The 27,408-nt window shown below is 42.2% G+C and overlaps 3 protein-coding genes across 3 annotated transcripts in view; 2 read left to right on the top strand and 1 right to left on the bottom strand.

The window, feature by feature from the left end:
- The window catches only part of LOC119735248 (nephrin-like), a 33,545-nt gene extending 27,870 nt beyond the window's left edge, over positions 1-5,675 (top strand). Inside the window, exons 19-22 of the mRNA XM_038208952.1 lie at positions 657-791; positions 2,409-2,454; positions 3,414-3,697; positions 5,082-5,675. Of these exons, the coding sequence (XP_038064880.1) occupies positions 657-791; positions 2,409-2,454; positions 3,414-3,697; positions 5,082-5,326 (710 nt within the window). The 3' untranslated portion in view covers positions 5,327-5,675. The remainder of the gene's footprint in view (positions 1-656; positions 792-2,408; positions 2,455-3,413; positions 3,698-5,081) is intronic.
- A 5,256-nt stretch (positions 5,676-10,931) lies between these two features.
- Positions 10,932-15,504, bottom strand: LOC119735853 (ferredoxin-fold anticodon-binding domain-containing protein 1-like). The gene is made up of 5 exons (XM_038209791.1): positions 15,318-15,504; positions 14,782-14,938; positions 13,895-14,098; positions 12,487-12,648; positions 10,932-12,111 (listed from the first exon to the last, which is right to left on the bottom strand). Exons 1-5 carry the CDS (start codon positions 15,502-15,504, stop codon positions 10,959-10,961), a joined length of 1,863 nt encoding a protein of 620 aa, XP_038065719.1. The 3' UTR covers positions 10,932-10,958.
- Positions 15,505-16,777: 1,273 nt separating this feature from the next.
- LOC119735852 (40S ribosomal protein S19-like) lies at positions 16,778-23,382 on the top strand. Its single transcript, XM_038209790.1, has 5 exons — positions 16,778-16,887; positions 20,955-21,132; positions 21,639-21,707; positions 22,466-22,580; positions 22,941-23,382. Exons 1-5 carry the CDS (start codon positions 16,855-16,857, stop codon positions 23,029-23,031), a joined length of 486 nt encoding a protein of 161 aa, XP_038065718.1. The 5' UTR covers positions 16,778-16,854; the 3' UTR covers positions 23,032-23,382.
- The last annotated feature ends 4,026 nt before the right edge of the window (positions 23,383-27,408 follow it).

Here is a 27,408-nt window from a genome sequence, read left to right as displayed (position 1 = left end):
TTCAGTAGCAAAAGCGAAATCGGTGAAGTGTGAAGCTGCATCCTGTGGGAACCATTCCAGAACCGTTCTCTTAGTCGAGAAATTATTCGCACATGGTGTTTCCGCAAACCTTTCATCATTTAGTATCTCCACCATGCAAAGCCTCAAATCTTACTTAGACTTCAACCAGTTTTCACTTAGTCACTTTTCAGACAAATTACACGTTTTGCAACCTCCCCCCGCCCCACCAAAAACCAAGGGCGGATCCAGGGGGGGCCAAAGGGGGCCTAGCATCGCAATAAAGGCAGGCAATGAGTACACCACCATCTTTTCCCCCAAAAAAATTGGTTAAAGTGGTCAGAAATTGCCTCAGATCGCACCACAGAGCATCTAGAATCCAAAAGTTTTTCGGGGCCCTTAAATTTTTTGGACCCACTTTTTTGGGGACCAAAAAAATTTTTTGGCCCCCCCAAAAAATTGTGTTCTGGATCCGCCCTTGCCAAAAACGCAGATGTGCTTTAAGCCACTCAGTTAGATGTCCAGAGTCACCTTGAAAAAAAGCTTTTGGAGGGACCCTATTTACAAAAAAAACACACCTAAAAAACAGTACTCTTGCAGCAATAAGCATCATCTTGGTATTGGATATAGTGATGCATTTTTTGTCTCTGTCTTGGCAGGTATCCTTGTCGGCAACATCCCTCTCTACCTATTCCTCCTGGTCACCTTCCTGAGCCTTCTCAGCTGTGTCTTCATCAACATCTTCCTGGTCTGCTGTCTGGTCAAGCGACGTTCCTCCAAGAAGCGAAACCTCGGTGAGATCAAAGCGATGGGAGAAATCGGAGATGTCAAAATATGGTTGACCTTATTTCTTTTATCATTTCGGTTTGCGGTAACACCATGCGGTAATAACTTCTGCTTAGGAGATATTTAGTTCTGAAAAGAACTTGTCCTGCTTATTATCAACTTTCGTTAAATAGTTTTTGTTCTGATAAGAACAGTCCTGCTTTAAGTTCTAAAAGATCTTGTCTTTGGTCTCAACGTTTCGACTAGCCTGCTCTAGTCATCGTCAGATGACTAATTTCTTTTCAAACCGACCAACGTTTATCCAACCTCAGAGAAAGTTCCCATTCAGCCATTAGTCATGACAACAAAAAGTGACAAGTGAGGTGCCGCGTGGAATGCCGTCCGCGATGATTTGGTATAGGCAGGGGTGTGAAATCTCAGCTTTGAAGGGAGTGTACAACATTTGCTTTTGCTGCAGTTTTTGGAAATAAATGGATTTGGAGGATTAGTATGTTATAGCAAATATTGTTGAAATGACTTGTTTCACGTTTTGGGCTCGTAGATGCTGGAAAAACCATGTCGTGTTCTTGTAGTCTGGTTCCCTGACCACACTTTAGATGAAACAGAGCAATCATGACTTTGGGAAATCATTAGGTCAGAGAATCAGTCTAGCAGGCTTGTACCCCTTCACAGGTGTGTAAACAATTGCAAAGAAAACACGGAATAACTAATTATGAAAAATTAGGAGCAGTTTTTGAAAAAAAGCCAGTTTTCTCCAATGCTGGTCAGCTGACCAGCGTTGGAAAAATACCATTCTTCTTGAAAATGACAGCACACCAGGAGCCACAATTTTACAGGATGCTTTAGACTGTCATTCCCTAACAATCTAGTGAGGTATTTTGTGATTATTTGATCATTTCGTTTTGTGATGTTTGCAAATGTTGTATCTTCCCTTTAAAGCTGATTTCAGCTTTTTTGTTTTGGATTTCAGCTTTTTTCCCTCACTTGCTGTGTACAAAAGTATAGGAGATTGCCAAAGTTCAGCTTTTTTACACCTTTTTCAGCTGTTTTCAGCTATTTTTATCAGTGGCCACTCACACCCCTGGTAGAGTTTGTAGGATTGAATAACCACTGGGCCATTATGAAAACACTCCAGAGCTGTATTGTTGAAAAATGGGTGGGAAAACTTGGATCAGTCAAATGGGGCAGGTATTCATATAACAAGAAGAGCACTAGTCAGAGACCATGGAGCAAATTGGGGGATGTTCCAGTTATTCTCTTTAATTTGTATCACCAAAATTGGCAGTTCTAATTTTTTTTAGGTCGATTTTGAATATCCGGTTTCCATGGTTTCCGAAATCCAAACCGAATAATGTAATTCAATCGAATTTTTAACAAAAATCCAGATTTTAATCCCACCGCTATGTATTAAACCCAAAATAAAAAGCCCTTTTTTCAGAAGTACATATCACTTGAAATTTAGGGTCAAACTTTTGTCCTGACAAATTCGCTTATGGAGGAAAAAGCAAAGCGTACCACGTTAGGGACCAAGCCACATTGTGAGACATCAACATGCCTGAATGATTTTACCCACCAACACATAATTATAATCACAATTAATGGTTTCTTTTTTTTTTTTTCTTTAGCGAAAAACTCGGACGTCAAACTGAAAAAGATTGAAACCGTGCATTCGTAAGTAGACTCCCCTTGGTGTTTATGTAGAAACAGAAAACCTCATTCTAGTTCTATGTCCTTTATTTGCATAGTCAATTTCTGCTGACAAACAGAGCATAACGTTTGAAATGTTGCACAAAATCAGTTCGTTTCAGAACCACAATGATCTACAGAGCTTCCTGTACTCCTGAGGTAAAAGCTGAGGAAATATATATAAGCAGTCAATGTTTGTTTAATAAGTTTTCTTCATATTATTCCTCTTGAATTTAAACGATTCACTGCTGTAATTTATCTTCACGTAAACTTAAATCCTCGATCCTGATATCGTGTGATATCCCATACAGCACGGTGCAAACATACCGGAATTTGTATTCTTGTGGAGTCATTTCTTTGTTCTCGTGTACTAAAATTTTAGAGTTTGAAAATGTAGTTTCAAAATGCTCCTATTTTAACCAGAATTAATTTCCTGGGCTGAAATTCGGACTTAATATCCCTTACATAAAATTCTTCAATTTGCGACCGATCAACACACCTTGGAAACTCCTAGTTTTTGAGTAAAATCCATATATTTCGTGATAACCTTGTGGAGACGTATTCACCTATAGAAATTGCCCTGTGGAGATGTATACAATCTTCTGTTTCCTATTATGCACGTGTCTCCACAGGGTACCGTGTATCCGATCTATATGCACTCCAAGTATCACACACGCTATCACACACACTTGATGCACACGCTATTCTTGCTGAATTAATGTGAAATAGAATACATAAACAACTGAAAAGTGACCACAGCATACACGTTACATCTTAATTTTGCATCAAGTTTACATGAAAATGTGATACATTATTCCATGTTCCACTTACAATTGTGAGTTAACTTATAAATTATGGTACCACACACTTATTTCGTATACCTGAAGTTGCTTCCAAAGAAATATCACCGTACTGACATCCCTACAATATGACTTCCAATACAGGGACAAAGAGAGTATGACCGCCACGGAAACCCTGGATTCACTGTCCCGCCGCGACCAATCAGAGTACTCCAAGGACCCGTACTCCGACGACGAGCGTAGCTACGACAGCCGGCGCTACGGTGACCGTCGCTATGACGACGATGGCTTCAGCGACCGCGCTTACAGCGACCAGTACGACGACAGCGAGCGGCGGCCCGTCACGCCGTCACGTCGTGAACCGGGATCCGGGTACCACAACGCCGGGTACCGACCACCGTCCTACTCGGCCAGCTGGGACAGCTTTGGTAGGTTTCGTTCCTCACAGACAAATTTCATGGAAACATTCAAATCAGGGCCCAATTTCATAGCGCTGCTTAACAGCCCAGTTTGTGCTTACCGAGCCTCAATCTATTTCATAGAGACCGTAAGCGGCAAGCACAGCACAAGCACGCTTAACCCCACACACGTTTACGTTACATACCTAGTGTGGACTTTCCGTTGTTTTCGTGTAGTTAAGAAAAACCTGTGAAAAAAATAATTTTACTCACACTGTGAAAACTCTTTCAACCCAAATTTTTTACTGAGATTCCCTTGCGTGTTTGTCTTCATTTTGCGACAGATAAACCTAACCCCAAAATGCCTCTAAACCTGTTTTCCAGAGAGGGGGAAACACCTGTTTTCCAGAGAGGGGGAAACCTCGTGTGGACGTGGGCAAGTCCACACAACGTATCTGCAAACTGGTTTATGTGGAAATCGTTTGTTCGGATGTTCACACAGTTAATGTAATGTTTGCACAGACAAAAAAGTTGCTTAAATCAGTGATGTAACAATAGAAATCTCCAAGCGCATGCAGCCGTTAGCACCAGGAATCCAACTTTTCCTCGGATCTGCTGATTTCCTCGTTTTTTTTACATTTCATGAATGCCATTACAAATTGAAAAATACTTTACAAACGCTTGCGTGGTTTGGAGTTCTCTTTTTTCTAACTTCCCAGTTGCATGCCTGTAGTACATCCACGCCATGAAATAGTGCTTAAGCAGCAGGATTTTCTGGTATAAGCGCAACTTTTTTGCAAACAGTTTTTTGCTAGCAGTGCTATGAAACTGGGCCCAGAAATTTGTTATGCGGCATTTTGTTATTACAAAAAGCCAAATAAACCACAACGGGAAACTGACTAGGTGCATGCACATTGAATAATTATATACAAATATTGAATGCTTCGAGTGGCTAGTTTTACTTCACCATGAGATAAAGCATTCAATATTTGTTTTATTACACTTTACCCACAGATTCTGCTTGATTTTAATATTTTAAATTATGTAAATCTGAACACAGTTGAAATAAACTTCAATTTCAATACATAATTGGTGTGAAATGTATTTCTCTCTTCCAAACTACCCCTTCACGAAATGTTTGAACCCAAGTCCGCGGCACGCTCTCTTTGGAACAATACGCGCAACGCGCACATCAGCATCCATTTACACACAAATACCGCGCCGTAGAAATAGTACTTTGGTTGTTAATGGTATAGTACTTTGGTTGCTACGGGTATAGTACTTTTGGCCGTGCACAGAAAGACAGCAAAATTAGAAAGTAACATGTGACGCGCTCTCGGCCAATCGCGACACAGAATCTGTGGGTGAGGTGTTATATTATTTTTTATTTCATCACACCTCCCCCTCCCCCCAGCTCGTACCCCGAGCGTCATGACCGACCTGATGAGTGAGGATCAAGAGGAGCGCGACTACGCAGACCAGCTGCGACGCAAGCAGGCCCAGCTGACCTCGGCCCCGCCCTCCACCGGTAAACCCTACGAGTACCAGTCCTCGGTCACCCCGAGCCCGGTACCCAGCAGTCTGGGTAATTTCGTCCAGCTGACCAAGGCGCGGCCTGCTGATAGCCAGGCCGGCAGTGAAGAAGGATTCCTGGTGTGATGATGATGATGATGCAGAATTTGAAGGACGGAAAAAGCTTATTTTTTAGCCTATGAGGGCGCTGTTACAACAGGGGGGGGGGGTGTTAAACCATAGATTTCTTAAATGGACCGTTCCATTAAGCCCTGCCCATGATGTTTTGACCAATCACAGCCGTGATTAATTTCGACATGCGTGCACGTTTATCCGACACGTGGGATATAAACTGGTCTTGGCCAAAGACTGGCTTGGGATGTGATCCCCCAATACATCAGCCAGTCCCTGACAAATGTGGTATCTGATATGGTGGTCAGTGCCATAGCGAAGGGGGGACCTGGGGGAGGGGCCCCCCACAAATTCCCCATGTGCCCCCCCCCCCCAAAAAAAAACCACCCCAAAACAATTTGCCGCTTGTCAAGCGTCTTTTTAAAGAGTTTTTTTTTGGAGTAATTAAACGGAAGAGGAATGTAGATGACAATTTTTTTTACTTCCCCCCACCCTATGTTTTTTTTAAAATGTGAATAAATTGGTAAGGAAAAAAGAGTGCCCTCTAGCGTCAAAAGAAGTCCCCCCCCCCCCCAACCCCGTATTGAATTTTCAGCACTTGCCTGGCCAGTCGCTGCCTTGGGAATGTTGGAAAATGTTGTTGTTAGGTCCACCCTTGGTGCTCACTATTTACGTGCTGGCGGCCGATTATTTCGTGGAAGTTTACATTTCTTCCCAATCTCACCCTGATTGTATTTCATTTTATATATTAATACCTGGGGATGGCTTAACAATTTTTTACAATTTTCCGCATTCACGATGACATACATTGTATATTTTAATACTTGAAGGGACAGTATTTCTTAATGACCAATTTTTATATTGTAGGAAAAACACACTCTGAAAGACAGGTTTGAAAAAATGACCAATAAATCAACTAGTTTTATTTATTGAAACAAATTGATACAACACAGTTCTTGCCTTGAAAATGCAATAAAAACTCTCTCGCACAATCTTCAAACTTGCCATACAGTATAAAAATCAGGGGCGGATCCAGGAATTTTCGCAGGGGGGTTTTCATCAGCAAAAAATTCTGAAAATGTAGACAGGTTTTTTTCCTCCGTAAAATCAAAAACTGGGGGGGGGGGGGGAGCTGGTACCATTTTTCAATAGGGGGCGTTGTTCAAATTCGACGATTATTAACACTAGATTACGGAATGGTGTCCCGTATTTTCAACAGGCAGACATTATACCAGTAACAATTTTATTGGGTGTCACAGCAGGGGGGGGTGGGGGGGTTCGACTTAGTTTTTAGGAATTTGTATGGAAAAAAAAAATTTGACAAAGCTGGGGGGGGGGGGGTCTGACCCCCAAAAACCCCCTCTGGATCCGCGCCTGAAAATGTTTTTAAAAATATGCCTCACTTTGTGAATTTATGCCTTGCCTTAGAAAAAGCATTCCAGTGTTTTAAGATTCGAAATGGTGTATTCAAAATGGTGTACAAAGTTTGATTTCACTTGGTGCAAATGCGTTGCCATGATATTTAATAACTGCATGTAAAATTAAAATCGCTTTCCCCGTGCTCTTCAACGAAATAAATTATTTTTTCTCGTTATAAATTTTCCAACTTGTACAATGAATGTGTTTGGGTTTTTTTTTTTAACCCCAAAACTCCAATTTTTATATTTTGGGCGTCTGCAACCCTCTGAAAAAGGTTGGTTTTTTTTCGGGGGGGGGGGGGGGCCACAAACTGATAAGCCTTGTGAGCAGACTGGCTCCCGGAGTGTGCATTATTAATACGGATTGTGGGGCCGGAACCAGCCCACCCCGCATGAACGGGATTATTGGCCGTTTGCAGATAATTCCAAATTTGTGAAGCGATAATTCAATAACTAAACGTGGGCAGATTTTTTGGGGGGGGGGGGGGGTCAACGTCTCATTGAAAAGTGAATAAATTTTGTATTGCTAGGAAAAAAAGAGCAATGTACAGGTAGATGAAGTAATGTATTTTTCGGGATAAAAATAGCATGGGGAACGCGACTTAAATTATGTACACTGTCTTAATATACACTGTCTTAATATACACTGTCTTAAAATACACTGTCTTATAAATATACCTTTGTACATAAACTATTGTTATTCAGCAGTACAATCTATCGTACCAATAATTTTACCAGTAACTTTCACTGTTAATAATATGTTTCACTTTTGTATTTATCAATGATTACGCCTTATTAAATTTGTTTGTAATGTTAACCCTAACCATCCCCAATCCTCCAAAATCCTTTTTGCAAATTGGAGGAATTTGCAGGATTGAAGTTGCACGGCAAAAGTGCGTTACTGATTTCGGAGTACGCACTGTGTCAAGGTCTTGGGCCAGACCTTGTGTTGTTTATGCTCAGCTGTGCATAAATTTAGTCCTTGATTATACATGTACTTGAAATCCTCCGCACTGCTCCAGGATGTCACTGCCTCTGCCTCCGCCTATTGACAGTCATAGCCGGAGGATTTTGCAGGATTCAGGCAGTGGTCACCCCTCCATGGACCATATTCAAGAAATAACGGAGGGATTTGCAGGATTGAGGCTATATGCTTTTTTTCCATGAGGCCAATTGGAGGATTTTGCAGGTTTGAGGCTACATCCTAGCAAAAAGGCCTAGGGAGTTAGGTTTAATACATGTATTTCCATCAAATTTCATTTTGTGCACACCTACTGTACAGGTAACTTTCATTGTTAATATATATTTCATTTTTTTTGTTTCATGTATTATGTTATTCTTAAAGTTTTTGTAACATTTATATTTTCTTTTCTTTTTTGTAATTTCATGTATTGCATATTTTATATAGGTTTACCCTATCAGGACGAGGGTATTTTCCGTATGTGACGGCCGATTTTCATGAAAGTTTGCATGTAATCTTTAATAAACATGACGTCATGTGGTTGCACTGTGGCAACCACAAGACGGCGCCCTGCAGTCAGTCACGTGAGCATGAATCTCAGTCCACAGTTGATACTTGATAGGTTCGGGCAAAGAAAATGCAGATTTCCATCATTTTATTCAAAACTCACCAAATTTTATGATTAGTAGTGTTTTATTTTTAAAATCAGTTGCCATGCTAACTATGAATATCCTACAGAGTTTGCTTTGGTACCATATTGACCCCCGATAAATGTTTGGAAAAGCCAACAAATTTCATGTCGATCGGCAAAAGTTTTCCCGAGCTATTACAAGACGTTTCATAGGGGAGAGGGAACATTGTAACCCCACCCCCCCCCCCCCCAAAGTCCTGATAGGGTTAAGATCTTAAACCCAAGTAGCCCCTACTTATCTTTGTCTTTCTTGTATTATTTTGAAATAATCCTTTATATTTCTTTAATATAATTTTCACGTTGCACTTCAAATACTGTTTAGTATGTAGAATATCTTTAGTGACTTAAAAGCAATTATTCTCATCAATATACAAGCACCAGTCTTGTATATTTTATTCACCGGATTTGGTGCCCAATGAAGTCATAATCCACAAAGCGAGGGAATTTGGAGGTTGCAATGAGGTTGCCTGCACTCATTTCCTAGGGAGTTATTGCCAATATTTTTAAGTATTTGTAAGATTTTTGTATACATGATAACAGTACAAATAAAAGAGGAAATCTCAAGCTTTGTGAATCTTCTGAACACCTGTATCAAAAAGCCAGTTCGGTATGTCAACTACGCATATGCACAATGATATGGGTCACGGGTCACTCGGGATAATCAAAGGCGTATGAAGTTACGCGCGCCAAGGCCAAAAAAAAAAAAATATTCGGTCTCTGGTCAGACCAAAGTTCCGGAATTGATGCGCGACGCTTTTTGTTGTTGTTGTTTTTTGGAAGCTTGGATTGTACAGACAAGGTGGGTACTATTTTGCTTTTTGTGTCCTCATATACATTGGGGACCTCCATAATTTGCCTTTGTGCCCTCCATGATTTGCCTTGGTGCAATTTCCCCATTCCTTGGTACAAAAATTTGAGGAGGTGCGGCAATAGAGGGCGCTGCTGTAGCTACCGCGGACAATTTGAAGAAAAAAAAAGGTTGACGCGTATGATTAAAATTGACATGCGCGCTGACCAGAGACCGACTTATTTTTTTTTTGGCCTTATCACAACCAGAATGGGGTCCGCGTAACATCGCATATCATCACGTCAGCGATTTTATCCTGAATGACCTTTGACATGAACTACTTCATCGAGATACTGAACTGGCTTATTGTATTAAACCTGGGTTACATTTTAGACTCGGTGCATTGCCAGTCGAGGGCACATTTTTACCACTTCCAAGCGCCCCAGTGTGAGGGACACACCCTGGCGCACACTTGTTCGTGCACGTATTGGGCTATAGGGCTTGTTCAATGACGGCCATCTCTGTAGGAGAACTGCAGCTGTGTATTTTACATAACAAAGCACGCATTGCGCAGTGTTGAAAATGTTTCAAACACGCGTGCTTGTTGTTCGCAATGTGTTCGAAATACGACGCAGCGGATGCGCGTTATGCAAGTTGACGCTCAAAATGCCGGTGCACGTGGCTGGTCTGTAGGAAATGACGTCATTTGAACGAGACCTATTAAAGTACGCAACACTTATTTTGATCTAAATGTACACAAGCCCATAGCGTCTTCGCGTGAGTGTCAGGTGTCATCAGCAATGCGTTTGAATGTCTCTCCCAGTGGTCTTCCCCAACTCTCCCTCTCTCACCACTGAGGGGGTACTTGTGCACGGAGCCCACACAGTTGTTGTCTGTTGCAGTGTTGTAGTAGAGTCCATCACAAGTCCATCACATGTCCATCAAATGTCCATCACAAGTCCATCACAAGTCCATCACAAGTCCATCACAAGTCCTCACAAGTCCTCACAAGTCCATCACAAGTCCATCACAAGTCTATCACAAGTCCATCACAAGTCCATCAAATGTCCATCACAAGTCCATCACAAGTCAATCACAAGTCCATCACAAGTCAATCACAAGTCCATCACAAGTCAATCACTAGTCCTTCAGTCTCAAGTCAAGTCACTAGCTATTCAAATGAACTGTTACAACAGCATTTCTCTGTTATTGTTCATCCAGTTACTTGTGACTGGACTTATGAAAGGACTTGTGACTGGACTTGGACCACAACACCTGTCTGTTGTGATGTAGACTTCATGGCAATATTCTTCCCAAAACACTCTCTTTGGCAATCTTGTAGTCCAGTCCATCACACGTCTATCACAAGTCCTCCAGTCCCAATTCAAGCCATGAGCTTTTCAAATGAACTGTGACAAAAGCATTCCTTTGTTGCTCACCCACTGTCACTTGAGACTGGCCTTGTGAAAGGACTTGTGATTTACTTGTGACTGGACTTGTGATGGACCTGTGATGGACATGTGATTTACTTGTGACTGGACTTGTGATGGACTTGTGATGGACATGTGATTTACTTGTGACTGGACTTGTGATGGACATGTGATTTACTTGTGAAAGGACTTGTGACTGGACTTGTGAAAGGACTTGTGATTTACTTTAGAAAGGACTTGTGAAAGAACTTGTGTCTAGCATGTGACTGGACTTGTGAAAGAAGTTGTGAATTACTTGCAACTGGACTTGTGTCCGGACTTGTGACTTACAAATTGGTAACTCTTATGCCTCGGCTTCTGTCATCTTGCCACAAGGCCCATTTCCTCCCGTAATAGCTCCAGTACTCCCTGGTGTATCCTCGCGAGTCGGTCTTTGCTCAGAGCACGATCGCAGGACCGATACTCCAGCCGGTAGCACCGACTCGCATCGCCTCGGGTCTGATCGTGATACACCTCCTTCAACCAAACTCGCTGGAGCAGCAGTCCGGTGGCCCGAAGCAGCAGGGACACGAAACGTAGCTCATCAAATCCACCCTGAACCCAGAAGCTCACATCACGGACATACAGAGGCGGGTATCTGCTTCTTCCTATTAGCTCAAAGTCACCAAAGTTTACAGATTCCTTGTTTCCGAATCCGACCGTGGCAGGTTTCTTGCTACGCTTGTCCTGCATTGTCACATCTGTGGACCACAGCATTCGAATGTCGGTCACGTTTAACAGGTGCATGACGAGCTGGTCTAAATATAGAACTACGATGTCATAGTTTGTTGCCTCTCTAGTTGCTGTACCGCACAGACCAACAGTGGCCCAGTTTCCAGACGAATCTTTGAGTTGTATCGCTTCGTACGTTTTGACCCAGTCTCGCAGACACACACGGCAGTGTTCAAATTTCTTCTCGTTTTCCCCTTCACCGCTGCTTGGCTGGGCACCAGTTTCTTCCATTCGACTGTGACTTCTTTTAAACGACTTCGCACTTTCCATGTTACCGGCATTTTCAAGTGATTCGTTTGTCTCATGGTCGGTGCCCTTGCTCTGTATATGAACGCAGCAATGAAGATCTGCTAAAACCTTTGCGACTGAGTCAACTGTATTTTGACCGCACGGGACGGCCAGCAGCAAATGGTGCATGATGGGAAATGAATCCGGTGCGACGGCACAACGGTGATAGCTCTTGCCGAGGAGGACACACCCCTCATTTGCATGTCTGCCAATCAGACTCTTCACGTGGCAAAGGAGGTGTGGTCTGAGCAACCAAGCACCACTGGAGTCCCCGGGCTCATGAATATTCAGCAATCTGTAGACTCCCTCGCAGCCGTTTTTGATCGTCTCCGGCACCACACTGGCAAAGTCGCATTCTTGCAGTACCGTCATCTTAGGGTAGAGCGACTGGAATGCGGAGACTAGACTCATTTTAAAGATACTGAGGGGATGACTTGGCTCTGACAGAAGGTCCCTGAAAATAAAAGAAAAATGCATCTGAATTAATTTCAACACTAGAAGGTTTAATAGTGCTACTGGCTGATCCTATGGGCTCCGTGCGCCAACAAAGAGGGCGCCCTTTTACCTAGCAACGACATCCCATGGGCGGGACATTTAGCTGGTTGATGCGCACTGTTTCTTGTGTGTGACGCACACCAGGGGATTTGTATTATGTACACGCAGTGGTACAGCCGCGCGTCGCGGCAAAATTGCAATCAGGCAAGATGGCGTCAGTCGGTCACCCCCAACTGTACTGTCTTTGCCGGTGAGGGGGCACTTGTGAACGGAGCAGATAGGTCAAGAGGTTGGCCACAATGTTAGTTAAGTAACGGCTGGCATTACTCCTTACCTTTTCATGCACGCACCAATGTCTGGCGGGCACTGGAATTCAAGAGTGTTCCCGTCAAGTTTCGCTGACAAAGTCGGCGCTTCGACAACTTCAAGAATCAGTCGACTTCTCTCGAATACGTGCGTGACGGCACGGTCGGTCAGAAAACCTTTGTCTTGATTTCTATAAGAAAGAAAAGGAGTATGCATTTTTTGTTGTTCAGCATTGTTCAGTTGTTCAGTGCCAAATTTCCGTGTTTGGGATTGTGGACTTGCCACATTAGGTTTCGGCTTTGGGCCGTGTCGGAAACAAGCTCCAGATAGAGCTACGATCACGCCTACCGTCAGCTTGGCCCCCACATAGCTGCAATGAACGACGACATAGACAAGACCTCTGGACGAGCGATTCGGACGTGGCCTTGGCCTTATTGACATATGGCAGTCACAATAGGAGCACGCGATTTGATTCAGATAAATAAAACAGAATTGTCCTAATCCACACAGCGCCCTCCGGTCATGTCCGCCTGATCTCTAACATGTCCGCCTGATCTCTAGGCAGCTTTACTCCTGTTGTAATTTGGCAGATACTGAAGGTCCATGCAAAAACCAAGAGCACTATCTCTTGGGAAAAGTTGAAGCGTTCTGGAAAGTTTGTTCCAGCAAGATTTTAAAACAAGCAAGATCCTTTCCTTGTTGTAGGGTGTTTTGGTTTTTTTTCGATTGAAGCAACAAAACTACTAATAAATCTTAATAAGTGGAACGCACAACAACTTACATGTGGAAGTTTCAGCTCAGTGGATACTACACATTTTGAGAAAACGGAGAAAACCTATGAACAATTTTTTGGGCTCGTAACTGGATTCTGTTGCACGTGGGCACACCTTTTTAAAACCACTTTCAGTGATTTTCTTTCTGAATGCTATAATTTCAGGTCTAATAATTTCACAGGGTATATTTTGCACGATCCCTATCTTCACTTCGGGCAACGTTTTTCTCATTACGCCGGTTGGCTCGTTTCTGGGTATGTATCAATGTTCTTATGTGCCTTTAGGCCAAAAAAAAAAAGTCTCCGGTTTCTGGTATGCGCGCGCGTCGCCGTAGCCATGCGCGTCGGCAAAATGAAAAAGTTTTTTTTTCAATGAAAGATGATGTCTCAAAACCGCCAAACTCACTGGTTTGACTGGAATCCTGCTGCTGCACAATTTTAACGTGTTTTTAGATTGGGTTATGGTCGAAAATAAGCTTTATGTGGCCTCTCTGGACTCCCATATATTTGCACTAAGTTTAGTCGGGCACCATTTGCAGTCATCAGCATGCATTTGAAGCAAAAAAATCAGGTAAAAAAAAAAAAAAAGCTGCGTCGCCACACCACTTTTTGGGCAAGCTCCATACCAGAAACCGGAGACTTTTTTGGGGGGCCTAATACTGACCTGTACCCCGTTGAGTTATACTCCTGGTACTCCCCGGCTCGAAACGGCAGTGTGTCTGTCAGGATGAGGTCACCGTAGGTTGCCATGTCGACCACCTGCCAGGAATTCTGTTTCTCCCTCTGCGGCTGGTCGGCCGGAGTGCCCCCCTGACCATTACACAGGGTCACCAGGACTTGACCGGCCGGGCTGAGTTTCTGCACGCAGCTGCGAATTACATAACAAAACAGTGCAATGTGTTAATGGCAGTGAGACTGCCCTCTATTGACCTTGATCCACATATATGGCAGGCAGATTTATAAAAGAGATTACAAAAGGCAAATTTTCGGACAAAACCAGCTGGAGCCAGGCCGGCCGGGGTCAATTTCTGCACAGCTGCGGAACAAGATAAAAGCACAGTATATTGATCGTAGTCAGAGCGCCCTCTGTTGATCTCAGCCCTCAAGTGCCGACAGCCATGTTTATCAAAGTGATTTATGTTAAATTTTGGACCAGCATAGTGAAAAACAAAGGAAACAAAAAGTCAGTGAAGTTTCACTGATATCTAGAAGATTTTGGGGAATAAACAAAGCTGGTCCTGAGTAATTTTGGTCTTTGAGATGTCTAAACAGACATCAGAATCACATTTCTAGACATAGGTTCATTTAACAGGTCAAAGAACATAAACAACCCAAACATTCTCGTGATGACCGCCATATGTTGACAATGGTTGGACTAGAGTCGTTTGCACTTTAATATTACAGCTCATGCGCACTGTTCGACACCAACCAACCATAGTTGCCTGAACTTGCCCTAGGCTGGCCCTCTAGGACCCAACACAAATTGACAAACAGTTAAACTTTTAAAATCAGGTCAAAATCACAAAACCGAGTGAAAAGCAGTTATATTACCTCTGGAAGAAACCTTTGAGAAGCTCCCTGTTCTTGGCTATATTGGCCTTGCCGGGGACGTGGGGGAAGTTGAAGATGATCCCGTCAAAACTCTGCCCCTCCAACGACTGGCTAGCATGGATCCTGGTCGCGTCAACGCCAAATAGACAGGTTACATCTGGTGAAGCGGTAACAAAAGAATGAGGGCAAGCCAAGTATTTAAGCTGCATGGTTCCCAGTATGTACTAAATTCTATTCCGTTGATTCAGAATGGCTGTTCACTGGAAGTCTTTTCATGCATCTGGTAATGTTATAAACAATGGACTGGATTTAGCCCATTCAGAAGAGTCATCATACGGTAACCCTATACAACAGCACTGCCCGACTCACAAGTTAGTCAGTTAGTCATATAGGTACAAAGAGGACACTAGGCTGACCACTTGGACCAGCAAAAATCCAAAGCTGTTGCCACTTCCGGCTCATTTTGCTGGGCTGAATCACGTCGGATCAGCCCAAGCCTGGAATAATGTCAGCAGCGTTCAGATTTTAGACTTTACCTTTCTCTCTCAATGCGTCCACATTCTCGCGGCCGTTCTTCCTCTTGCCAACCCCCTCCTCCTCCTCAAACGACGTGGCCACCACTCGGACGCCTCCGCCCAGTTTCTGGTTGAGGGACCTCGCAAAGGAGAAGTTTCCTTCCCCGAGGAGTAGGACAGAGGCACATGACGATGACAGGCCGTCCATCTCACTTGTCATATTGGTGGCTTTGTCTTTCTAGTATAGTGCCACAAATGAATCTAAATCGTCAAATGAAAAAAAAATGAAACACTTTACACCCACCAAAAAGAAATGCTAAAACAAATTTCAAATTAGCTATTGATTTTGTTAATGTGGTATTTTATTTTAAAAACTACAAGATCTTGGGCATTAGGCCAAGTAAATAAAAAGATCCCTCATCCAGGCTTTTTGGGGAAAAAGGGAGAAATGGCGGATGGATTCTTTCCATAAGTTCTGGACTTGTTTGCTCGTTTGCTGACACTTTTGTGTCCAAAGGGGCTAAATTCACAGCTCTACCAGCATGAGCAGATATTGAACTTTATGTATATATACCAGTAGTCAGTACTGGCGGTAGCGACAATTTTGCTGTAAACAAAAAAGAAGACAGATTTATATTAAATTGCATGATAATGGCTTTCTCTATGGTCAGAAGAAAAAAAGGAGACGCATGGGAATTTTTTTTTTTACTTGGCCTACTTCTTGGGCCTTGTATTACTACTAGCATGGTACTGAGTAGTGAGTATTAATTTGTATATAAAAAAAACCATAATTTTGACAGCTCGGACTACGCAGCTAAAAAAAAACTATATTTCTTACCTTAATTGTTTGCTCAATTTCTAGATATAAAGTTCATGTTTTTCTAAATTAAAGGTGTTTATTTAATTGCAGTCTCAGGCTGTATACCAATGGAGCTAGCCGTACTGTTTTCAATTTTAGTTGACACATGAAGGGATGAGCTTGTGACGGCATTTAGACCAGTTTTGGAAATGCCTTGTATTTTACCTTGCCAAAAAGATCCATTATTTCCCTCAAAAATCAAAACATTAACCCCTTACCTGCTGATACATTGAGGCAATAAACATGATAAATATGCCATCTACCATGAGTGGGTAAAGGTTTACTGTACTACTCGCCTAAGATTAAATTTTAATTGCCAATTATTATGAAGGATCATGACATGACTGAGTATCATGACTATGACTATGTGCCTTTTGGCATTTAAATTTGACAGACATCACAAAGCAATGAGACATGAATTGACAGGGTTTTCGTTAATTATTTAGGGAAGGGGTCTTAAACTAACTAATTCCATTTCAATTATAGGTATCTTGCTCTAATCATGGATCTATGCTCTAAATTAGAAAACAAACTGAGACAAACAATTGTTTACTCAAAATTTCTGCTCGCGATCGCACGTGCCACACACAGATTTTGTTTTAGATTTTAATCATAGCGCCCTCTATTCTCTTTAGCACGTGTTCTTTCAACGTCAAATCTCGCGAGATTTGCGCACGGCGTGCGAAAACGGCATCTCGCATGCGCCCTCTTTTTCCCACGAAACCGTTCAAGGTAAGACCGTGGGTGACAAACTTGGGTCAGAAAATGATCCAAAAAGTACCCCCTTTGTCCTTTTTTTCTCAAAAGAACTTTAAAATATGAGGGTTTACATAGCAGGGATATTTAAGTGTAAGTTTTATTTTTAAATTGTGGTCGAAAGGGGGGATATTTTGGCCGTGAAAAGGGGGCATTTTGCGAACATGGCGGATAATGAGGAACTTGTGCATGTGTCGCATACGGAATGTACGGTGAATCGTCGCATACACACGCTGCACTGTGGCGCCCTCATGGTCATGATGGTTGCTGCGCGCACTTCGATGGGGGTTTTCACAGTTTTTGTTAACATTTCAAGTCCCATGTTAGCAGGTTAGGGAGGCTAGGTAACATTGTTATTGTTGAACATGTTGAACTACATTTGGTTTTGATGTGGTTTTGTAGAAAAAACTAGAAAAAGAATGATCTGATGATATTCCAATTACCATGTAGGCCCTATACGGACGTCGGGAAAATTCGGCCAACCGATCACCACTAACTTACCTGCCGCCAAACATCCAAATTTTCACTTCACCTTGTGATTTCAACCAAGAGGAATCCAGGAAAGAGTGGACATGCGAAAAAAAATTGGTAAAAATGTGTTTTTGGAGCACATTTTGCATGCACATGTAGTGCAGATCTGAGTTGAAGCAGCCGGTCAAAACTGATTGAAGTGTCTGGAACAGCGGTACGTTATACGCATGACATCGATAACCATGATGTCGCATGAGACGTCGCATGAGCCGGCCAATGATAGTGCAATACGTCATTATGAATATTTATTTTCTCATGAATATTTAGTTTATTTCAATGGATACTTCAAATACGTCCAAAGATTGATCATTGCAACAGTGATCGTGCGCGGCCTAGCGGTTAGGAGTCTCGTGTATCAAGCAAGCGTCCGAGGTTCGAATCTCGATGAAGTGAGTGACTGATTGATAAATAGAAATTAAGGAAAGGAGGGGGTGAGAGTAGAGGAGGGAAAGTGGAGGGAATAACCATAAAAGAGGTAACTTTTGGCGCTAGAAAATTAATTGAAAAAAGTGGTGATCGGGTAGCCGAATTTTTCCCGGACGTCATTTGACACCTTGTGTACATGAGACCAGTGTTCTAGCCAGGCATCAAATAGCGCTAGCACCCGCTACGCTTTCGGAAATAAGCACTACGCTTAAATCGCGCCGCTACGCTACCGCTACGCTATAAATTTTGGTTGCGAAAAAAAAATATCTGCCGTTTGTTCGTATACAAGCGCAGTGACTTTGAGCATTGCGCACTGGCCGTACGACACAGCGAAAAATAAACAACGATCCCACCGCGCGTACCCCGTACGATACCCCTACCGTGATGCTGCGCCACACGCACTCGCTATGAAAGCAATAAGCACATGCTGTTTTGTGCTGCGTTGATACAGCGCTCCGTACGGACGTACGTGTCACCAACAGGTCACGTACAGAGCGCTCTGTGGACCACACCATTTTGCGGTATCGGGTGTGCTTTCCTAAGGTCAATATTAATTACAAGCATTTCAACTTTTAAATTATAAATAATACTTTTTATCAAGTCCGAAACATGTTACTGTTTGAAAATAAGTTCTTCAACGTAGGAATATAATTTTTGTAAAGGATTTATTCGAGAAACGATGTCCAAAGAAAGGTTAAGCACCCCTACGATATCAATGGATCCGTCCTCAAAGATGGCCGCACGTGAAGAATTCTTCTCGAAGAATGTCGCTGTCGAAAATTTGGATTTTTGACTACACTTCTCGTTGCTGATAATAACAGTTCAATAAGTTTGGTAGTAAAAACGGATCTGTTTGTTTCTAAGGACAAAACCAATCAGCAAGTATTGCAACAAAGCAAGTTTTTTAGCGCTCCACGAATGCGTAAGCTTTCTCAAATGCTGAGGGAAAATTTGGTCGCGTAGTTCGCCGGCGTAGCCGGTGTGTGGGCTGGCCCGCGCCCGCACGCGGGGCCGGCCGGGGCCGGCCGCGGCCGGGATAGGAAGCAATTCCCGGTGATTATTTCTCATCGTCATTATCTACAATTCTATTTTTTAACATAACAAAAATGAGATTTCTCCTTCACATTGAGTTGTAGCATATTGAAACTGCAATTTCCGACGACTTTTTCTGTCTGAGACCTCCAAATTTGAAATGTTCATGCGATTTGTTCTCGCACTTCAAGTTAATATTGACAAAGTAAATCCCAATTTTTTTTATAAAACATTGAGGAACTACTAAAAATGGTTAAACATCAGAAAGCATCGATCTTGGAACAATTTATACATTGTAAACATAATCTAAAATTTCAAAACAGAAGAAACTTTACAGGAGCAAGAGTACCAATCATTGAAACAAATAAAACAAAATTTCTTATAATTTTAAACACTTCTGCTAAAAAAAAATCCGGGGAAAGTGGCAGGGAATTGCCTCAGATTGCACCAAAGAGCATCTAGAGTCCAAAATTTTCCGGGGCCCTTAAGCGGGCCCCGGACCCCACGCCGTAAGGGCTTCGCGCTACGCGCTCGCATTAGTCGTCGAACCAAAATTACCCCTACGCTATAATTTCACCCTGGCTAGAACACTGCATGAGACTGGTCTGAAAAATTATGTGTGTTCTCACTAAATGTTTGAATATTTTCCCTGCTAAATTTCACTTTTTAGGACCTACCGCTTTCTGATGGCTGATATGAAAGTCATTGTGAGGAATTCTTTCCACAGTTTAATAAAAGTTTAGATTCCGTCGGAATCTGCAAACCAAATATGCCAAAGAAAAGAAGGAAAAAATAAAATAGGCCTATTTATCGTGTTTATGGTGAACATAATACAATTAAATGTCCCTACCTACATAATTTTTCCAATACTTATTTTGTAGGGGCAATTGCAAGAAAATTTTGAGTTAAATTTTCAAATGAAGCAAATTTCTTGATTGGAATCCTACACAAACATGATAACAAAAATTAATAAAACAAACCTTTTATTTTTTAAAACTAATTTGGAAACCTTGTCCCAAACTTAGTCCCGTTAGTATGGCCACGCACTGGAGTAAACTCCGTACTAATGGCCATACTACCATGTGCTCAAAAATTTACAGAATCGATGGCATTCATGGGAATCATTCGGCCTGATTCTCGGCGTGCGGGTTCACTTACCCAAGCATCCAACTCTTTCGCCAAAATTAGGGCTTCTTCATGGTTCCTTCTTGTAAACATTTGTTCTCTTAATTGCCAACCGAAGTGGAAGTTCATGCATCGATCAGGGTTCGTTTCAATATGGCGGACAAAGAAAAACCGGGTTTTTCAGTACTATGGCTATGTCTTGTGCCCGTGTATTTGCATCTGGCGAAGACGTAGACGTGAGCTCCAGACCAGAGGTACATTCACGTCGGTATAGTCATTTCTGCGCAGGCGCATGCAGCTCATGAAATGCCGCGACACGAAATACCCAACGGCAGAGTTCGACATTCATCATTTGTAGGGCAAGGCCACTTTGGCCTTAGAGAAGTCAACTATTCCTAGGGTTCCACAGCCAGTGATGACGGCACCAACTGACCAAGGCCAATGACTACAGAGAAGAAGTCCACAGGATCTAACTGTGTCATATACCCGATGGAGCCTGTTGGATTGAGCAGTTAACCCCTTGTGTACATTCCTGATGCAAAATGTTGGATTCAGCAGGCAATGGAACCGCATTATAACGCATTGTTGGACTTCATTGGATTCAGCAGACAACTGAAAATGAGGCACAGTGGGGTTAAGAACGAAGTAATTACAACTGAATGGGGGTCATCTACCCTGTTGCTGGCTACGTAGCTACCGAGTGGAGTTCATCAAATAGGGATTGGGGAGGGCCAAAAGAGGATGCTGTTAAAAAAATAAAATCAACCGAGAGGACAATATCGGTAATGACTTAAATTGAATGGGGACTATTGATTGAATTCGAATGTACACCCACAATTTAATGGTCGGTCGGTTACCTGGAACACAGCTTTTTTTAATATATTTTTTCCTAACCCCAGTATTTTGGTATTTTTTTCTGTTCTTGACAGATGCCTGGAGGCGGTTGCACAGTCAAAGATGTGGACCAAGGCGAGTTTGTCAAGGCCCTGGCCGCCTTCTTCAAGTCCAGCGGCAAGATGAAGGTGCCAGACTGGGTGGATCTGGTCAAGCTGGGCAAGCACAAGGAGCTGGCGCCGTCCGACCAGGACTGGTTCTACATCAGAGCGGGTAAGTCTAGTCTGGTACCCGGAAGTCTTTTGGTACAAAAGCTTAAAGTGACAGTCCACATTCCCATGATAAATAGAGGCTGTAATTTGACCTCAAAAACCTGTGAGATTTGACGAGAATAGCAGGTAAGACATTCCACATTCCCATGATAAAGAGAGCGTGTAATTTGACCTCTAAAACCTGCAAGATTTTACGAGAATAGCAGATAATATAAGGGGTCAGAGTCCTGCCACTGGCTGTATGTTGTGTCCTTGGGCAAGCCACAGTACCCAGATTTGCGTCTCTCAATCCAGGAGTATAAACGGGTATCAGCCGGGGACTAACCTGCAATAAACTGGCATCCCATCCAGGGGGAGTAGACATATTCTCAGTCTTTATCGTGCCGAGGAAACTGGAGATTAATGCCAGACTATATTGGCTCGGAACAGACTTGACTAATTTTACTTGTAGAAGTATACTTTTAACAAGTTTTTAATTTTACTGTATTTTGTTTTTGTTCTTGACAGCTTCGACAGCCAGACATCTGTATTTCCGCGGAGGAGTGGGTGTCAGTGCCATGAGGAAAATCTACGGAGGTGAGACCGCCAAGCATGAACTCATATTGTCAGAAATCCTTTGACGAGAAACAAGTGTTCGAAATTCACACATTAGAACTATTCAGTTAAATTTGAATTTTTCTAGCAATACAATAGTTATAAATTCCAGGGTTAAGATTTGTCAGGATTTTGTCCTGATTTCCTGGAGGGGTTTTGGTCAGGATCCGATTTTTTTCTGATTTCAATACATTGTACTTTCAAAGGATTCCTTTTGAAATCTGGGAAGTTACAAAATACTTCTAGTTGTAATCTGTATCCTATTAGTGTCCAGTATTTGTAGTGCTTAATAGCATTTGGCACTTGACTGCAGCTTATGAAGTATTTTGTAGCACTTGGTACTTCATTAAAAGAAATCCTGTCGGCATTCCAGGGTTATGTACTATCCATGAAAGTGCTTTTCAGAGCTCAGTTATTGAACCCGAAAACATATTTTTCGAATCTTATTAAAATACATCCATCATCTAGTGATGGTCAAGGACATTGCAGACTAGGAGTTTTGGATCATTTATCGTAAGCATTAATTGGACATCGTGGTTCATTGGTTCAGTCATGGACTTTTGCGCTTACTTTCGAGATTGAAATAAAACAAAAAAGTTGAAAATTCTTTTGGAGGGAAACAAAAACTGAAATTTGTTGACGAGCACAGACAGTACAGCTTTAAACTGACGACTTCAAATTTTGCTAGACGTTAACCTAACTTAACTTGGATTCCCGTCTCCGTTGTGTGTCCTTTGCAGGTCGCAAGCGACGCGGCACCAGACCGAGTCATTTCTGCAAAGGGTCGGGCTCCATCGCCCGCAAGGTCCTGCAATCTCTGGAAGGAGTCAGCATCGTCAAGCGAGAAGGCAACAGGTAAGACAAAGACTGGCTGGCCTTCGATTGCATCCAAGGAAATGATTATCCCATTGTTTCAACCTTCAAAACCGAGTTTGCAAACCCTGCATCAGGCATGCAACTTTTCCTCGGATCTGCTGATTTCCTCGTTTTTTTACTTCTCATGAATGCCATTACAAATTGAAAAACACTGTACAAAGTCTTGTGTGGTTTGGAGTTTCCTCGTTTTCCCTAATTTCCCAGTTGCATGTCCCAGTTTTACGTGACAGTTTGGAAAATTTTCTTGAGTGCCAGATGAAACCGTAGTCACCGCCAAACCCTTGATTTCGAAAATGGCTCATAATGAAATTTCTTTCCTACTTTTTTCCCCCTGTGCAGTGGACGGCGCTTGACCAGCCAGGGAATCCGAGACATGGACAGAATCGCTGCCCAGGTCCATGCCAAGGCCAAGGGACCCCCCGTCGAATAGATCCGTCAGGGTCATGACCTCAACCAACACCGCCCTCTGTCGGTAGTGAACATCCCCAATAGAGTTGATGCATCACTTGGAAACAATTTTTTACTAAACTGTGGATACTTCAGTCGTTTTATCCAGTCACGAAAGTTACATCAGCTGTGAGGCACAGTATTTATTCCCAGAAAATGTTGGCAATGAAGTAAACTCTAAAAGTTCCCTCATTGTTTTAGCAATTCCAAATTTCGGTCAGATTTCCCTAAGGCTGTCAATAAAAAAAAAAGGTAATTTTCGCTGAGTTCCGGAGATTTATGGAAGAACTGTTGCACTGTAATAAAGTAGTGCCGATGGCGTGATAACAAAATACAGCTTCATGGTACTTTGTGGTTTTTTTAATTTCATGTCCTTTATAACACACTGCCAACTAGTGTTATACGAGTCAAATGGGAATATGAGTGAAATTTATTCTCCAATTGCCTCAGAATGTAGGAGAAAAAATCATAGATTTCAAAATTCTACAAGGGGGTGGGGAACATGCCCCTGGATCCCACTAGCTGGCTGTGCCTTCACTCAAATATCAACACCCCCCTCCCCATTTCCTGACAGCTGGATCTGCACCTGAAACAAATATTCACTAAGTTGTGAGGACCCCTGTTGTTTCCTTCTTTTGTTTCTGTTTTAGGACTTGAATGTATTACTTTCTTTGACATGACCAACAAGTTTTGTACACAAGTACAACCGAGGACTTGGCCACAGGGCCCAATTTCACGGCGCTGCTAAGCACACGATTTTATGCTAACAGAGCCTCCGGCTATTTCATGGAGACCGTATTAGCATAAGCAAAGCAAAAGGCACGCTTACCTCAGAGGAAAAATTTGCTGAACTCGGTGATGTAACAATAGAAATCTCCATGCATGCGTGACCGTTAGCACATCCTCGCTGTGAAATAGTGCTTAAGGTTAGCAAATTTTTCTGCTATGCTAAACACAACTTTTCTGCTAACTGTTAAGCAGCGCCGTGAAATTGGGCCCAGGTCCTTGGGGGTTTTGTAATCGCAAGGAACTCTTTGTTACAAGTCCTGAGTCAGTAACGAATGACCTGTATGCCTTGGTTGTAGGTTTTGTGCACAGTTAAATGTCCCAGGCTCGGCCACTATTGAATGCATATCGGTACATCCAAGATGTACAAAACCTCAAATCATGGACCTCTCATTGCCCTCAATATGTTAATACTTTACATTTGCTATCTTTAGAAGAATCGGCGTTGGTTTAACACAATTTTCAGCTGTGGATTTTCAACTGTGGACCTTCAACTGATAATTGACTCTATCGCCCTCTATTGTTCAAGGTCAAACCATTTCAAAGTCTTGTCCCATTGGCTGTTTGGAGTACAACCAAAATTTTAACCGTTTATTCACACGACCATTTGCTGATTTTGCCCCCCCCCCCCCCCCCAGTGTGTCATGAGCCTTTTTTGTTCTTCCAATCTCATTACCCACCCCTCCCTCCACAAAACAACCAAGTACAACCAAAGATACAATTATTTATTGTTTTCCTGTGGAACTTTATTGCATTTCTCAAAAATTCATTGCATAATAATTTTAATCAAAAATTCAGTACTTACAAGTTGCCAATGTACACACTATTAACAAACAGCTCAGAAATGTAAACTTTGAAAATACAGATGGAGACCTCAAATATTGTCCTGGCCACCATCTTGACCCCAAAAAATGGAATTTTGCCACTGCATACTCCATGTATATTAATTATAATTGACATTTCATTTTAGGCATTATTAAATCTTGGAATGATTTAGTAGAGGTAAAATCCGCTGCACAATTCATAAATTAGTTCGGTTGATATTTGACATAAAATAAAAAAAAACCAACAACAACAAAAAACCCTGAAGGTTTGCACAGTAGTATGAGAGAACTGTTTTAACAGTAGTGCTGTAACTATGGCATCGTCCCAACTACAGTAAGGATTGTCCCACCCACATTATGGGACAGTCCAAACTATAGTTAGGACCATTACCATAGTTTGGGTATAAAACGGCACCCTTGCCAAACCCATGTCATGGTACACAAACTACCTGTCATGTACAGCATACAGATGAAATTCCAACATTTCGGGGAGAATACAAAATAAATTAAACATACAGCAACTTGAAATTGACCCGTACTGAGAGATGCTGCGAACGCTCCGCTGGAACGCGCAATAGAACGCGTGTTCCCGACTGTTCTCGCAAAGGGATTTTGCCGGTCCAACGGAACGGTCCCATGTTCCCAATGGAACGCCGGAGCGTTCCACTCCGGGAACATGCCATTCCAATGAGAATGTTCTGAGCGTTCCAACTTATATGAGACGCTCCCTAATAGGTCCACATTTTTTTGTCCTGTCCCTGTTGCATCTGACATCTGTGATTTCATAATTCTGATGCACTCCTTAATGCAGTCGTCCTCCAAGAGTAATTATGAATAACAAACTACCTACCTAACAAATTTATAATAAATTGTTTGAAGTCATTCTTAATACTTGAATGGCAAATTCAAAAATTCACAGGTAATGGGGACAGGAATATGGTCACACATTGGACCCAAAATTTACAGAATAACCCACATGCAAAACTGAAAGGCCTACCCCGTTCCAACAACTAAATGTAAACTACATCGTTTTTCACAGCTTCAAAAACTGAAACCCACTATAGACCCTTTGCATGGCAGCCATTTTGGATGTGCAACACTTTTGTAATAGACGAGATGAGTTAACCTTTTGAGTGTTCGTTGTTAGATTAAAATGACAAATGCCCTCAAGATTACTACCGTTCAGAGCGTCTCTTAAAAATCTAACTGTCACATTCTAATGCCCAATCTTTTCAAGCAGAAACCATAAACACATCTCTATTTCTTTTGTATGCAAACCTTTATACGCCATTTATGTTTCATGGTCAGTGGTTAAGAGTTATAACTCAAAGATTGTCACACACTTGTTAAAAAAAAACCAGTCTTAAGTTAAATATACAGTTTAAAAAGATTACAATATTTCTCATTTGGAATGAACAAAAAGGCACTCATGGGGAAACGCTGTGCATTTTCAGAGAGACGTCATTACGTATTAACATTAACAACATTGCCATGAACATTTGTATTCAATTAATTTAAATTAAGGCCATTTCATACTCAGCACGAAAGCGAATGCGAACTTGTGGCGTCGGGGAAAAATTTGGCACCGCGAATTCGCAAAAGTTGAATTTCACAGCAAATGCTTTGTGACGTCAAATTCGCTTCACATCTGCATTAGGTATGAACCGGCCTTTACGCAGAATTGTTTTCGCCAATTCGGGCGATTCACAATGCAGAGCGCCACCAAGAGTCTGCCACGGAGAGTCCATTTTTCCCAGTGCATTGTGGGAGATGGTCGACAAATTCGCAGCGCGGGACATTTGAAATTGTTATTTTTTTTCCAGTCAGTAGCTTCGTAAAGCGTATGATTCGAGGATCTGTTTGCCCTTTTCTTTTCTTCTTATCAATATGGTGTTTTTTGTAAGGCAGCAGAATGCTATGCTCCAATCTATAACATATTAGCTCAAGTTGTCTTCTGACACTCATTCAAATGGACCATGCTTTGTTGACCGTAAACCTGAAAAATAGACTCTCCATGGCAAACTCTTGGTGGCGCACTGCATTGTGAATCGCCCGAATTCAATTTAAATTATAGGGAACTATAGAGAAACTGGGCATTCAAAACCACCTTCCTGTTTTACACTGTAATAAACTGTATTGAGTTATTTTCCATTTATAAATACCTGAGAGGTTTATCTGTACACCAGTCCGCCTGTTGTGAAGGCCCCTTCAATGGATAAAGCATTGTGCTAGCTTTTGTTCAGATTGTCCATAATTGCATAATTGAACAGTTACTCTGTGCAATAGCTGTCGCAATGCTTTAGCCATTGAAATGGGCCTCGTGAGTGCATAGTGATCATGTGCCTGGAATCGTCTCTTCCTATTGGTTGAGAAGATGGGTGGTTTTAAAGCCAGAGTCCATCATTTGCAGCTATCCAAAAACTAACTGGCGTAATTATTGTTGAAAAACATACTTGGTTGAAACATAGTAAGGGGACTAAACTCCCTGTGAAATTATTCTTTCTGGCAAGCTGTAATTTTGAAGAAATCAATGAATGAAGGCCTTTCCAACGGTGCGTCTTAAGAAGCACCGTTGGAATTTCCGTTAGTAGTTCATTTTTTTTTTATTCAGCGAAGCGCGCGCAAGTGTCGACACGACGCACACGCGCGAGTGGTCAACACTATAATACGTCGGATCGGTGTGCGACATCATGTAGCTGCAATTGGCTCAGTGAGAACGTGTTTCGAATGCGGAATTCAGGGCTGATTCA

Source organism: Patiria miniata, unplaced genomic scaffold (genome assembly GCF_015706575.1).
Source record: "Patiria miniata isolate m_02_andy unplaced genomic scaffold, ASM1570657v1 HiC_scaffold_29, whole genome shotgun sequence".
Lineage (NCBI taxonomy): Eukaryota > Metazoa > Echinodermata > Asteroidea > Valvatida > Asterinidae > Patiria > Patiria miniata.
The sequence above is the reverse complement of the archived record's forward strand: the minus strand, read 5'-3'. Positions and strand labels throughout refer to the sequence as shown.